Source organism: Lynx canadensis, chromosome E3, assembly GCF_007474595.2.
Source record: "Lynx canadensis isolate LIC74 chromosome E3, mLynCan4.pri.v2, whole genome shotgun sequence".
NCBI classification, from domain to species: domain Eukaryota; kingdom Metazoa; phylum Chordata; class Mammalia; order Carnivora; family Felidae; genus Lynx; species Lynx canadensis.
This window is the reverse complement of record NC_044318.1, coordinates 30,380,199-30,393,493: the sequence shown is the minus strand read 5'-3', so window position 1 is coordinate 30,393,493 and position 13,295 is coordinate 30,380,199. Positions and strand designations below refer to the sequence as shown.

At 39.4% G+C, this 13,295-nt stretch overlaps 1 protein-coding gene across 7 annotated transcripts in view; it reads left to right on the top strand.

The window, feature by feature from the left end:
* The window catches only part of GTF2I (general transcription factor IIi), a 109,169-nt gene that overhangs the window by 25,123 nt on the left and 70,751 nt on the right, over positions 1–13,295 (top strand). For all 7 annotated transcript variants that reach the window (XM_030301129.1, XM_030301128.1, XM_030301124.1 and 4 more), the window contains exons 2-6: positions 1,705–1,808; positions 5,274–5,412; positions 9,079–9,213; positions 10,262–10,445; positions 10,839–10,867. In XM_030301129.1, coding sequence (XP_030156989.1) covers positions 1,710–1,808; positions 5,274–5,412; positions 9,079–9,213; positions 10,262–10,445; positions 10,839–10,867 — 586 coding nt within the window. In that variant the 5' untranslated portion in view covers positions 1,705–1,709. The remainder of the gene's footprint in view (positions 1–1,704; positions 1,809–5,273; positions 5,413–9,078; positions 9,214–10,261; positions 10,446–10,838; positions 10,868–13,295) is intronic.

Genomic DNA, 13,295 nt, shown 5'->3' with positions numbered 1-13,295 from the left:
CCTCTGTCCCCCTCTGTCTCTGCCCCTCTCCTGCTTGCACTGTCTCTCTCTCAAAAATAAACATTAACCAAAATTTAAAAAAAAAAAAACTTATTTGTCTAAGAGGTAAGAATGGGACCAAAGCTGTTAGGGAAAATGATTTCTAACCATTCTCTTGCTTAATGCTGCTTTTCCTGACTCCATCTCCATTCAAGATAGAGATCTTGTTTTGGAAAACAGAATTGCTTCTATTTGTTCACAGATCCAGGGATAAGTAGTCATTATTTTTGTTACTGTCTTTCATTGTCAAGTTTTAATTCCTAAGTATCTGTGCTCTGTTACTTTTGTGTGGGCCCCAGCCTGAGTAGAGGAGGGCCAGAGTGAGAGAATCCCAAGCAGGCTCCAGGCTCTGACTTGGGGCTCGAACCCATGAACTGCAAGGTCATGACCTAAGCCAAAATCAAGAGTCGGACGCTTAACCGACTGAGCCACCCAGGCACTCCAATTTTAACCATTTTTAAAAGTACTTCCCTGACATTATATGCATTCATTATTGTTCCGCAATCATCATCAGTATCTAGTTCCAGAGCTTTTCATCATCCCAAACTAAAACTATGCTCACTAACAATAAATCCCCGCCACTCAGTCTTCCTAGTCCCTGGCAACCACCGTTCTACTTCCCGTCTCTACAAATTAGACGAATTCGAGGTCTCTCATGTGAGTAGAATCACAATAGTTGTCTTTTTGCGTCTGGCTTATTTCACATAGAAGAACATTTTCAGGGTTCACTTACGTCGTAGCATGTTTCAGACCTTCTTTCCTCTTTAAGGCTGAGTTCTATTCCGTCGTATAGACGTATCACATCTGCACATCCGTTCAGCTGACCGTGGACATTTGGGTCATTTCCGCCTGTGTAGCTGTGGTGCGTGATGCTTCTGCGAACATGGGTGTAGACCCAGCTGAGTGCCTGCTTTCAGTTCTTCTGCGTATATACCCACAAGTGGAATTACCGTGTCACGATAATTCTGTTTAATTTTTCCAGGAACTGCCAAATTGTATTCCACCGTGGAACATCATTTGACATTCCTAACGGCAGTGCACAAGGGTTCCGCTTTCTCCACATCTTCGCCAACATTTACTATTTGGTGTTTATGTGTTGTATTTTTACAGTGTTTCAGATTCCACTGAGGCTCCTTGCTGATACCCGAGTATCAGAAAGTGTTTTCCAAAGAGACCGATAGGCTTATTATAAAGGAATCTTAGATATCGTTTGTCCTGCAAACTATTTCCTCAGTAAGAAAGAAGAAATTCTCTTCCACAGCGGCAGTCTGCTGTACCCACTCAGCGTGGGCCTGGGACGAAGGCCGCTTTGCATCCACGTCCTGTGTTAAACTGTCGTAAACTGTCACTGGATTGTGGAGTTTACAGTCTCCTCTCACTCTCACTTGGGAGAGATTTTAACTGGTTGTGGGTGACATCTGAATTTATTTTGGGGGGTTATGCTGACATAGTATGGAAATTAGTGGGACAGTTAGGGGATAGATTTTCTATCTTAGAGGGTAGGAGTTTTTGACAAATCAAATACTCAGTCTCTGAGCCTTATGTTTTCTCTCAGGCAAGAAAACTGTAAATGAGGCCATCTGTGGGGGACCCTCACCAGCTCTGAACGTATGTTTAGAAGAACATTGTGAATTTCTGCAGCTCACTTTCTTACTGCTTTCCTAGGGATCATGGCCCAAGTAGCAATGTCTACCCTGCCCGTCGAAGATGAGGAGTCCTCGGAGAGCAGGATGGTGGTGACGTTCCTTATGTCTGCTCTTGAGTCCATGGTGAGATGGCCTTACCGTCCTATAAAATTTTTATAGTTGGATAGGATTGAGCCGGTGGGTGAGACTGATTTGTTTTTGTAAACATATAGTATGTTTTCTGGTATAATAAGAAGAGGTTTTTTGCTTAAATAATAATTATGGATTTAAGCCTTTCAAATCATTTTGTTACCATGTTTCAGAATATTCTTAACTTCGGTCAACATTTTATGTTTTACATTCAATTGCAATTGTTTACCTACTAATATCTTAGGCAGTATCTTGTTTTGCAAGCATTAGCTTTGAATTTATGTGTAATATTTGGAGCCACTCAGAGTGAGTTTGTATATTCTAGGGTGGTACTGGTGTTTTACTGTATCTGTATAAAGAACACTGGCAGGATATGGAGGCCCTGAGAGCCTGCTCTCTGTTTCTGTTCATATGTGCTGTGACCCACAGTGGACCTTACTCTACCGCCTTTTACTGCGTATGTAGTGTGTTAGCTCTTTATTTTTAAGAAACCTGTGTCGTATACTTAATTATAGCAAACTATTAAGTATTCTTCTTTTGCTGTATTTTTGTATTACTATGATGGTAGTAATACAACTTAATCATGTTTTTACAGAACTATAGCTAGAAACATACTATTTCAGCTTGCAGGTTTCTATGCATCAGACTTAGGTATTTTCTGATGTTGAAATTAAATATAGTATACTCTAACTAGGAGGAGGCTATGTATTTTCCATCCTAGTTATTGACTAGTATTAGATAGCATTTAATCTCACAGGTGTTAGTATAAAATAATTTGCGGGTTGGTTACCCTCCCCGCCTTAAGGCATTTTTTTCCTTCTTTGTACTATTTGAGAATTTTGAAAAATAATTTCCTTAAAGACAGAAAGTTTAGTATCTGTTCAGTGGCTGTATACTGTTACTTTCTGAACGTAACTTATTTCTACCTTGTGTTCCTAAAACCAGCCAACATTTGTAGTTATAATGTTATTTTATTTACTTAAAAAAAAATTTTTTTTTTAACGTTTATTTTTGAGAGAGAGGTAGACAGACAGAGTGTGAGCCATGGAGGGGCAGAGAGAGAGGGAGACAGAATGTGAAGCAGGCTCCAGGCTCTGAGCTGTCAGCACAGAGCCTGATGTGGGGCTCGAACCCACAAACCATGAGACCATGACCTGAGCCTAAGTTGGACGCTTAATCAACTGAGCCACCCAGGTGCCCCTGTTTTATTTCTTTTTTAAATGTTGATTTATTTTTGAGAGAGAGAGACAGAACGAGGGGCAAAGAGAGAGGAGAGAAAGAATCCCAAGTAGGCTCCACACTGTCAGCACAGAGCCCGATGCAGAGCTCAAACCCACGAACCCTCAGATCATGACCTGAGCCAAAATTGAGTCAGACGCTTAACTGACTGAGCCGCCCAGGTGCCCCTGTGGCTGTAATGTTAAATGATAGGTTAGAGATTAAATTCTACTCTGTTTATTAAAATAATTTTCTTTAATACTATACTATACGTAGAATAACATGGTCATATAGGGCCCATTCTCTTCCTTTAAACTGTCTTTATAATTTTCTTAGGCAAAGTCACTTCATTATTCTCAGCCTTTATTTCCTCCTCACATTCCTGGTTGTAAATTATGAAGTATAATTATAGGTGTATAGGTCAGTTTCATCTTTCCTTTGGCTCATAGATTTCTTTGATCTCATCTTTGGGCTGTACATGCATCTTGCTTTGCCATTTCATAAATACTGCCTTTGGTGACAGGAATGTCCAACTAAGTGTGGATAGTGGAGTAGGCAAGCACCCTGTCCATACCTAAGTAAGTAAATAACACTTCCTTTTGGGTGAGCAGCCACAGTATATCTCATGTAAATATAACGTAACGAAATTATAGGATGGCGTTATTCTTCATGCTCAGAACAATTGTTGACTCATCTCTAGGTCAGAAGTTCTGCACTGTGACTTTATTATATTTCAAAAGATATCTGATCATCTCAGTAGTTTTAAAATTATACATGATAATGTTGTAGAGCAGTATTATGCAAATCATTTTTATTTAAGAAATTAGAGAATGGTCCTTGTGTAAATAAAAACCAAATAGAGGAAAGCTGTGGTTTGCAACAAATGATACTGAGAACATAGAGTATTTGGTCCAAACAAAACAAATCAACAACAAAAACCAAAAGAAAACCCAAAAAACTTCAAGTGTTTATTATGTACCAAGTTGAAATTCTAGATGAGTAAAAAAAATAATATATCAGCGCAAGTTTTAAAAACCAGAAGAAAAAATATATAATTGTATATTTAATTTCATAAACAGCTTTTCTGTGCCTAAAATAAGTGAGGTACTTTTGTGCATCAGTAGGGAAACAGACTACTAACACAGTAGAAGAATAAGCAGAGTATATGTTAATTTATAGAAAAATATCTAAGGTACAATACTCTTTAAGTTTGATACTAGCTAATTAGTGGATTATTGATTATACTAAGATACCCTTTTAAAATGTTTCTTGAAATGTTACACTGTATCATTTTTGAGATTTTTGTGAGTTCACTCTTGTAGAAGCTCAGATGGGAGCGTAAACTGATAGAACCTTCTTGGCAGTCTGCAGTAGGTTTTGAGAACCTTAAAAGTATTTGCTTTCAGAGTCGAAAGTTTTTTGACTCTTGTTTCTATTTTGTCCCCAGATTATTTCAGTGTTATTTTAAGGAACGATACTTAGAATCGCCAATATTTCCAATAATATTAGTACTAAATGAATTATTGTACATCCATAAAATGGAATGTTACAGAAGTTTTTAAGATTTTTAAGAACTTTTAATTTCATAGGAATATACTTAGGAGAAGCCCTACTTAGTGAAAATATACTCGCCCAACACGATTCCCATTGTGTATATTCATACAGAGATACTTCTGGAGGTGGGATTATGTGGTAGATGTTGTGATGTGGCTTCAACTTCCCTTTAGGACTGATGGCACTAATTCCCCCAGCTGCTGTGAGCATTCGAGGCTCCCCTGCCCAAGGTCTACCCCTTTCTTTGCGGGGGAGCATCCCAGCTCTGGAGCTCCCCTGATGCAGCTGCACCAGTGATCAGCTCTCCCTGTGCCTGTGCCGAGTTCGGTGCCCCTCACGTCTCATGGGTGTTGCTATTGAGAGTACCCACCAGTAAGCCCGTGTGCAAATCTGAGTCTGTTTCATGGGGATTTGGCCTGTAACAGATTGCAAGGGATTTCTGCCTTGTTTTCTTAAAAATTCTGCTTTCTCCTGTTTAAAATTGGGGTTCAAAACTATGTAGAAAGAGAGCTACTTGTAAAAAATGGTGACTCTCTTCTTTATGTGATTATCTAAGCCAGAAACTAGGAACTTCATCTAATTCCAGATTCTGTAGTAAGAGTTGAAGTGAGATGTTTTATTCATCCAGCAGAAATAGTACTTTTAAACACCTGTATGTAACATAAGGTTTGCTTATTTGTATTTCAGTGTAAAGAATTGGCCAAGTCCAAGGCAGAAGTGGCCTGTATCGCAGTGTATGAAACAGATGTGTTTGTCGTTGGAACTGAGAGAGGACGTGCTTTTGTCAACACCAGAAAGGATTTTCAGAAAGATTTTGTAAAATATTGTAAGTATTATATTTTTATTATACCTAAGTATTTATGGATAACAAATGTCTTCTTTTCTAAAGCAGAATGACATTTATACTAAAAGGATGTTCTAAAATGTCTACAGAGACATGCTCCAAATGAATCACAGGCATGGTAATCTATAAGGGTAAATTTTACTGAAGAGTGTAAGGAAAATGGTGAATGTGTACTGTTCTGTGTTCCTTTCTCGGCATTACTTTGGATTAGTGGCACAAAGAGAGAACGTAGAGAAATTTTGTATTGATTTAAGGTTCTTATTTAAATAACATTTATTTTCTTGATAGATATTTGGTGTGTTCAAAACAAGTCTTTCAGTGTGCATTAAATTTGTGTAAGCACAATGCAAAGTTAGGTCTCTGATTCTCTTAGTGGAACCAACTGGTCAGAGTCCTCAGTGAGTTTTGGGATCCTCCAGTTGGGAGTTCATCCAGTTGGTGAGAACTTACTAGATACTGGCACAAATACAGTAGAGAAATGTGCTGTAAGATGTTAATACCTATGGCCTTTCACAGACCCACAGTTTCTGTATCTGTGTTGTGTTTTTGTTTTTGTTTTTTAAATTTTTTTTTTTTTAATTTTTTTTTTTCAACATTTATTTATTTTTGGGACAGAGAGAGACAGAGCATGATCGGGGGAGGGGCAGAGAGAGAGAGGGAGACACAGAATCAGAAACAGGCTCCAGGCTCTGAGCTGTCAGCACAGAGCCCGACACTGGGCTCGAACTCACGGACCGCGAGATCATGACCTGAGCTGAAGTCGGACGTTTAACCGACTGAGCCACCCAGGCGCCCCTGTTTTTGATTTTTTTAATATATTTTTTTTAACATTTATTTATTTTTGAGAGAAAAGAGACAGAGCGTGAGTGGGAGAAGGACAGAGAGAGAGGGAGACACAAAACTGGAAACAGGCTTCAGGCTCTGAGCTGCCAGCAGAGCCCGACGCGGGGCTTGAACTCACGAGCGGTGAAATCATGACCTGAGCTGAAGTCGTACACTTAACTGACTGAGCCACCAGGCGCCCCTTCTGTATCTGTGTTTAACCTAACGCTGTCCACAGGTTTTATGTTGACTCAATGATACAGCTTCTACTTCAACATGGAAAGAGAACAAAATGGTGGGGATGTCGGTTTATAGGCATTTAATATACGTATATATCTTTTTTTTTTTTTAAACGTTTATTCATTTTTGAGAGACAGAGACAGGCTGTGAGCAGGGGAGGGGCAGAGAGGGAGGGTGACACAGAATCCGAAGCAGGCTCCAGGCTCTGAGCTGTCAGCGCAGAGCCTGATGCGGGGCTCAAACTCAACTGGGAGACCATGACCTGAACTGAAGTCGGCTGCCTAACCGACTGAGCCACCCAGGTGCCCCTCCTAAGTATGTATCTTTTAGTGCCAAACTTAAATTTCCATTATCTAGTTAGATCCAATTCATGATAAATTGAGTGGATCATGGGTGAATAAAATTAGTTTTCTTAATTTATTAATTTCAGTTGTCAATTGTATTTTTAGTCCTTTTAAAAAAAATATCTTCTCTCCACTGCATGCCTCCCTCCACCCCCACTATAATCTTTATAAGCTTTATGGCAGTATAATTCATTAAAAATTTTTTTTTCATTATTTCTGATCATTTTGAGCATTTTAAGGCTTCGATTATGTTTGTGTGTTTAAGTTTATAGTAATAATGTTTTGATTATGTGTGTATCAGCTGCCATCTGTCCCATGAATACTATAATCCCCCTGGCAGCTGTGTTTATATTCCCGTTCCCTACACTGCCTTGCTTATGTGGTTCTCCAGTGGTTAGAGCTAAGCATTAGGGGGACTTGTCCTCAGTTGCAAACCGTAGTCCCTGCCTATTAGTATTCATACTTTCTTTTTGTTACCAATAATTCAGTGCTCCAGAGAATAATCTTCAGATGTAATTCTTAAGTGCATAATATTTGTTTGTAGAATCTATTTTGCAGATAAGGATCAATAGTGGTCTTCTGTAACCTAATCAGTAGGTTTATGAGTCAGTTTTAGAAATTCTTGGGGGAGACTTGTCTTTCCCAGGGGCTGGAAAAGCACCATCCAGGAGAAATAATATGATGCGAATCATTCCTAGAATTTGAAGTTTTTTAGTTACAACATTCATAAGAAAGAGAAACAAGGGAAATTTATTTAGTGGTTATAGTTTAACCCAGTCTATTTATTAAAAATTTTTTTTTCAACGTTTTTTTTATTTATTTTTGGGACAGAGAGAGACAGAGCATGAATTGGGGAGGGGCAGAGAGAGAGGGAGACACAGAATCGGAAACAGGCTCCAGGCTCCGAGCCATCTGCCCAGAGCCTGATGCGGGGCTCGAACTCACGGACCGCGAGATCGTGACCTGGCTGAAGTCGGACGCTTAACCGACTGCGCCACCCAGGCGCCCCTAACCCAGTCTATTTAAAACATTATCATTCAACATGTGATCAACCTAAAAATTATGACTGGGATATTTTGCGTACTCTTTTTTTGTACTAAGTTTTCAAAATCTAGTATGTATTGCAAACTTACAGCACATCTTAGTTTGGACTGGTACATTTCAGGTGTTAGGTAGCCACACACAGGTGGTAGACTTTTCCAACCTGGACTGTCTTTTGTGGTGGTGATAATCTCATGTTCAAGTTTGTAGCTGATAAATTACTCTAAAGACGTGTCTTTTTAATTTTCTTTTATTAAATTTTTTTTAATGTTTATTTATTTTTGAGACAGAGAGAGACAGAACGTGAATAGGGGAGGGGCAGAGAGAGAGGGAGACACAGAATCTGAAACAGGCTCCAGGCTCCGAGCTGTCAGCACAGAGCCCGATGCGGGGCTCAAAGTCACGGACCGTGAGATCATGACCTGAGCCGAAGTCGGACGCTTAACCGACTGAGCCACCCAGGCGCCCCAAGACGTGTCTTTTTTAAAACTACTAGTAGTTAATTTTTACTTTACAGAATTTTTAGTTATAGCAACACTTATTTCAGAGATGATGATCATTTCTTACTATTTTTATTCAAGCCATTTATGTCTTATGCTTTTATTTTTAAAGCTTAAAAAATTATTTATCTGTCAAATAAGCCCTGTGCCCAGCATGGGGTTCAAACTCACCAGCCCAAAAGATCCAAGAGTCGCACACTCCACTGACTAAGCTAGCCAAGCTTAATTATTTTTAAATTCCCCCTCATCCCTTTTTTTCTTTTTATAACAAATCATAAATATTAGAATATAGAAAAAACATACCTGAAACCAACATTGCACTGTATGTTAACTAACTAGAATTTAAAAATTTGAAAAAAATAAAATAAAGCGAGAAACAAAGAATATAGGAAAAAAATACTCTTTTAAAAAAAAATTTAAGTTTATTTATTTTTGAGAGAGGGAGAGAGGAGAGAGAGAGAGAGAGAGCGCGAGCGAGCGAGTGTGTGAGCGAGCCAGGATGCCAAGCACGCTCCATGCTGTGTGTGCGGAGCTCGAGGGCTCAATCTCCTGAATCGTGGGATCATGACCTGAGCCAAAACCAAAAGTCCAACATTCAGCTGACTGAGCCACCCAGGTACCCCTAGGAAAAAATACTCTTACTGAAAGCCAGGTATTAAGGTAGTGGAGATGAGCCTTTTATGTCATTAATTGCTTGACAGGTGTTGAAGAAGAGGAAAAGGCTGCAGAGATGCATAAGATGAAATCTACAACCCCAGCAAATCGGATGAGTGTAGACGCTGTAGAGATTGAAACGCTCAGGAAAACAGTTGAGGACTATTTCTGCTTTTGCTATGGTAAGGTTCTACACTTGCATTTTCTAAAAGAGACATTATGTAAAGGGTAGATGGTGTAACTGGTTTAACACTCGTCCAGCACACCTTGACAAACTGCCCAGACCTCTTGGGGTAACATCAGGAATGATCTCACTTTCTAGTTCTGGTTCAAACTAGAACCCAGAAATAAGCAAATGCACCTATTAGAGCTGTGGGGTAGGGTTTTTTGTTTTCTTTTTCTTCTTTTCAAGAGCAGTTTTAGGTTTATAGGAAAATGAAGAGGAAGGTAGATTTACTGTGTAGCCCCTGGCTCAGTACATGCATAGCCGCCCCCCCTACCCGCATTTTCAGCACCCCCTACCAGAGAACCTACATTAACACCTCATAATCACCCAGAGACCTGTTTGTTTTTGACTTATGTGCTGATCTCACCGATCCCCCTTTTTTTGTTAACCTAATCACACGGCAAACAAAGCTCTTAAGAAAAACAGTCAGAGGGAGAGGATACCAGTTACACTGTGAGGCCGTAGGTAAAATTCATCTCTGGGGAATGGGGTTTCTAGCATCTCTGGGCTTACTGCCTGATGTCCGCACACAAAAGTGCTAGAACACACTTCGTTGTGAATGGCGATCGTATTTATGTAATAAGTTTTTGATGAGAATATTGGCAAAACATCGCCGGATATTTTATAACAGTTGGATTTGTCAGGCTTCCATGTTCTTGGTGCTGAATTGGATTTGAAAAGATCATGTTGTAACAGCACAAGGCCATTGTAAAGAAAGACAATAGTGGAAGAAATGAGCTATTGTTCTTTTCATTTTGTGTAGGTTTTATATAAATATTTTATATACTTTTTATGTTGCTCTTGTGGATATGTTTCAAGCTTAGAAGTTCTAACATGGGAATAGGGCCCTCTTGATATTTTGAAGTCGCTTTGAAGTCAGATATTACAAAACAGTATGAATGCCATTTGTGAAGCCATGATAAACTAATGATGGATTTGTTTTTTAATCTTAACATTAAATGATGTTTACTTCTTTCTGCCTCACCCCTGTCCCTCACCCCCAGGGAAAGCTTTAGGCAAATCAACAGTGGTTCCTGTTCCATATGAGAAGATGTTACGAGATCAGTCAGCTGTGGTTGTGCAGGGGCTTCCAGAAGGAGTTGCCTTTAAACACCCCGAGAACTATGATCTTGCCACCTTGAAATGGATTTTAGAGAACAAAGCAGGAATTTCATTTATTATTAAGAGGTGAAGTACTTTCTCCCTTGCCCATTAAGAGTTTATTCATATAAAGTTGAATATTCACCTTATTTTAATATATTAAAAAATTTTTTAAATTCTTTATTTTTGAGAGAGCGAGAGAGAGTGAGCACGCGCGTGTCCATGAGTGGGGAGGGGCAAGGGGGGGCGGACAGAGGATCTGAAGTGGGGTCTGCGCTGACAGCAGAGAGCTTGATGCAGGGCTTGAACCCATGGACCGTGAGATCATGACCTGAGCCGCAGTCAGATGTTGAACTGACTGAGCCACCCAGGCACCCCATATATTTTAAAAACTCTTGTTTACTGTAGAAGTCATTTAAATTTAAGGTTTACAATAATTTTGTGTATTCATGTATAGTTTTTTGTTTTGTTTTAATACAGACCTTTCCTGGAGCCAAAGAAGCACCTAGGTAAGTGATTATTTTGCTTACTCATACTTCCTAAACTATCTTTTGGGCCAAATTTAACACGTTTTACTAATTTCTCTTTTTTCTTTGAGAATATGACATAAGACCTTTTGGAGTGGGGTGTTATATATAAACCAATGAAAGGTCACTGAGCTGAAAAAGTAGAGACTTGCTTTGCTACTTTTTTAATGACATAGTCAAGGTTTTATTGTGGGCAGTATGTTCAATCATAGACTGGATCTGCCATCATTAGCCAGAATTAAGAGGATGGCTTAATTTATCTAGTGTTCATTGATCAGGCACAGAATTAGTGAGCATAAGATTGGGTGGGGATGGGATACACAACTGTGCATAAGCATTAAAGCTTTTGAGCTTTAATGGAAAGAGATAAAAAGCCCATAAAGTCACTACATCAAGAGCATAGCTGCACAGTGTAGGGATAGCTAAAGAAAATGCTTTGCAAGTTTGCCGGAAGAAGGATTTGTTTATAGCCCAGGAAGGCTTTCGAGTTGGAGAGGGCATTAAGATGGGTCCTTGAAGAGCTATGAGGATTTCAACAGAACTTCCTTTGGGGAAGGTTAAGCCATTGCATTTGAAGGGCAAAGTGATTTTTAGGAGACTGGTGCCCTTTGGAGGCAGGTTTGTTTGAGACTTTTGGAAATAAATGACCATTATCATTGGCAACCTCTTAACCAGTACAAGGAAGAAAGGACAAAATAATATATACACACCCAATATATTTTATTTTTTGTTAAGTAACCTTTGTTTTATTCTTACCATGATGAAAAGATTAAGTGGTTAGAAGCTTTGTTAAGGTATAATTGGCATGCCATAAAATTCGCCTGTTTCAAGCATCCAATTCAGTGGGCTTTGATAAATTTACAGTGATAAAGTTTGAAAAGTTTTACAGTCATTGTCACAATCTAATTTTAGAATATTTTTATCTTCTCTGTTACTTCATGAATGTTACATAAATTAGATCTACAGAATGTAGCCTCTTGAGATTATCTTTTTTCACTCAGCATAATTCAGTTGAGGCTCATCCAGATCGTTGGGTATATCAGTAGTTATTTCCTTTTTCTTGCTGAATGCTGAGTATCCCTATGGATGAATATACCACTTGTTTATCCAGTCACGGGTTGGTAGAGCATTGGATTAGTAGATTCCACTTGGCTGTTACTACTGTGAACATACTTGAACAAGTTTTTGTCTGGACATGTACTCTAATTTCCCTTGGAGATATATACCTACGAGTAGAATTGCTGGGTCATAGACTGGTGTTTCATTTAGCTTTAAAAAAACTGCCACACTGCTCTCCACCGTGCCTGCACCATTTATGTTCCTGCTAGCACTGTCTGAGAGTTCCAGTTTGTCCGCGTCCCTGTCAACACTTTAGTTAGTGTCTTTGTGGTGTTAACCAACCTCATGGGTGTGAGGTGGTCTCATTGTGGTTTTGATTGGCATAGCCCGAATTGCTAATAATGTTGCATATCTTTTCATGTGCTTATTGACCATTCTGTATATTCCTTGGAGTAGGGTCTGTTCGGGTCCTTTCCACAAAGTTGTTTGTGTTTTTATTATTGAGTTGTAAGAGTTCTTACATATTTTTGATACAAATATTTTCTCCAGTTTGACAAGTTGTCTTTTGACAGTGTCCTGTGAGGAACAAAAGTTTTTAATTTTTGCAAAGCCCAATTTATTTTATCACTTGTGCTTCTGATCTTGTATATGAGATTGTTGCCTAACACAACGTTGTGAAGATGTGTCGTGTTTTTTTCTGTCACTTTTATAGCCTGTGTTGTTACATTTAGTTGTTACATTTAGGTCAGTTTTGTGTTTTCTTGTTTTCTTTTTTAATGTTTATTTGAGAGAGAGTGAGTGCACTCAGTGGGTAGGAGGAGGCCAGAGAGAGCGGGAGCGAGAGAATCCCAAGCAGGCTCCGTGTTAGCACAGAGCCCGATGGCAGGCCCAGCCTCACAAACTGAGGTCACGATCTGAGCTGAAATCAAGATCTGATACTTAGCTGAATGAGCCACCCAGGTGCCCCTGCGGTTAGTTTTGAGCTGATTTTTTATTATGGCGCGTGGTAAGGGTGAAATTCAGCTTTTGTGCCCGTGGCTGTCCAGTTGTTCCAGCAGTTTGTTGAAAAGACTGACCTTTCTCCCCAGAATTTCTTTGGCATTTTTGTTTCTTCTGCCCGTTTCTGGGCTTTCTGCCTCGTGGGTCTTGTTGTGTGTGAATCAGGACGGTTTACATCTTGCAGTCTGAGTGCTTTTTATTTCTTGATCTTGTGCTTCTAGCAAGAATGTCCAATGCGGCATCAAATGGAAGTGGCCGTAACAGACATCGGCCTGTCCACATTAGGAGGAGGACATTCAGGCTTTGGCCACTTGTTAGCTGTGGGGTTTTTGTAGATGTCCCTCTTAAGGTT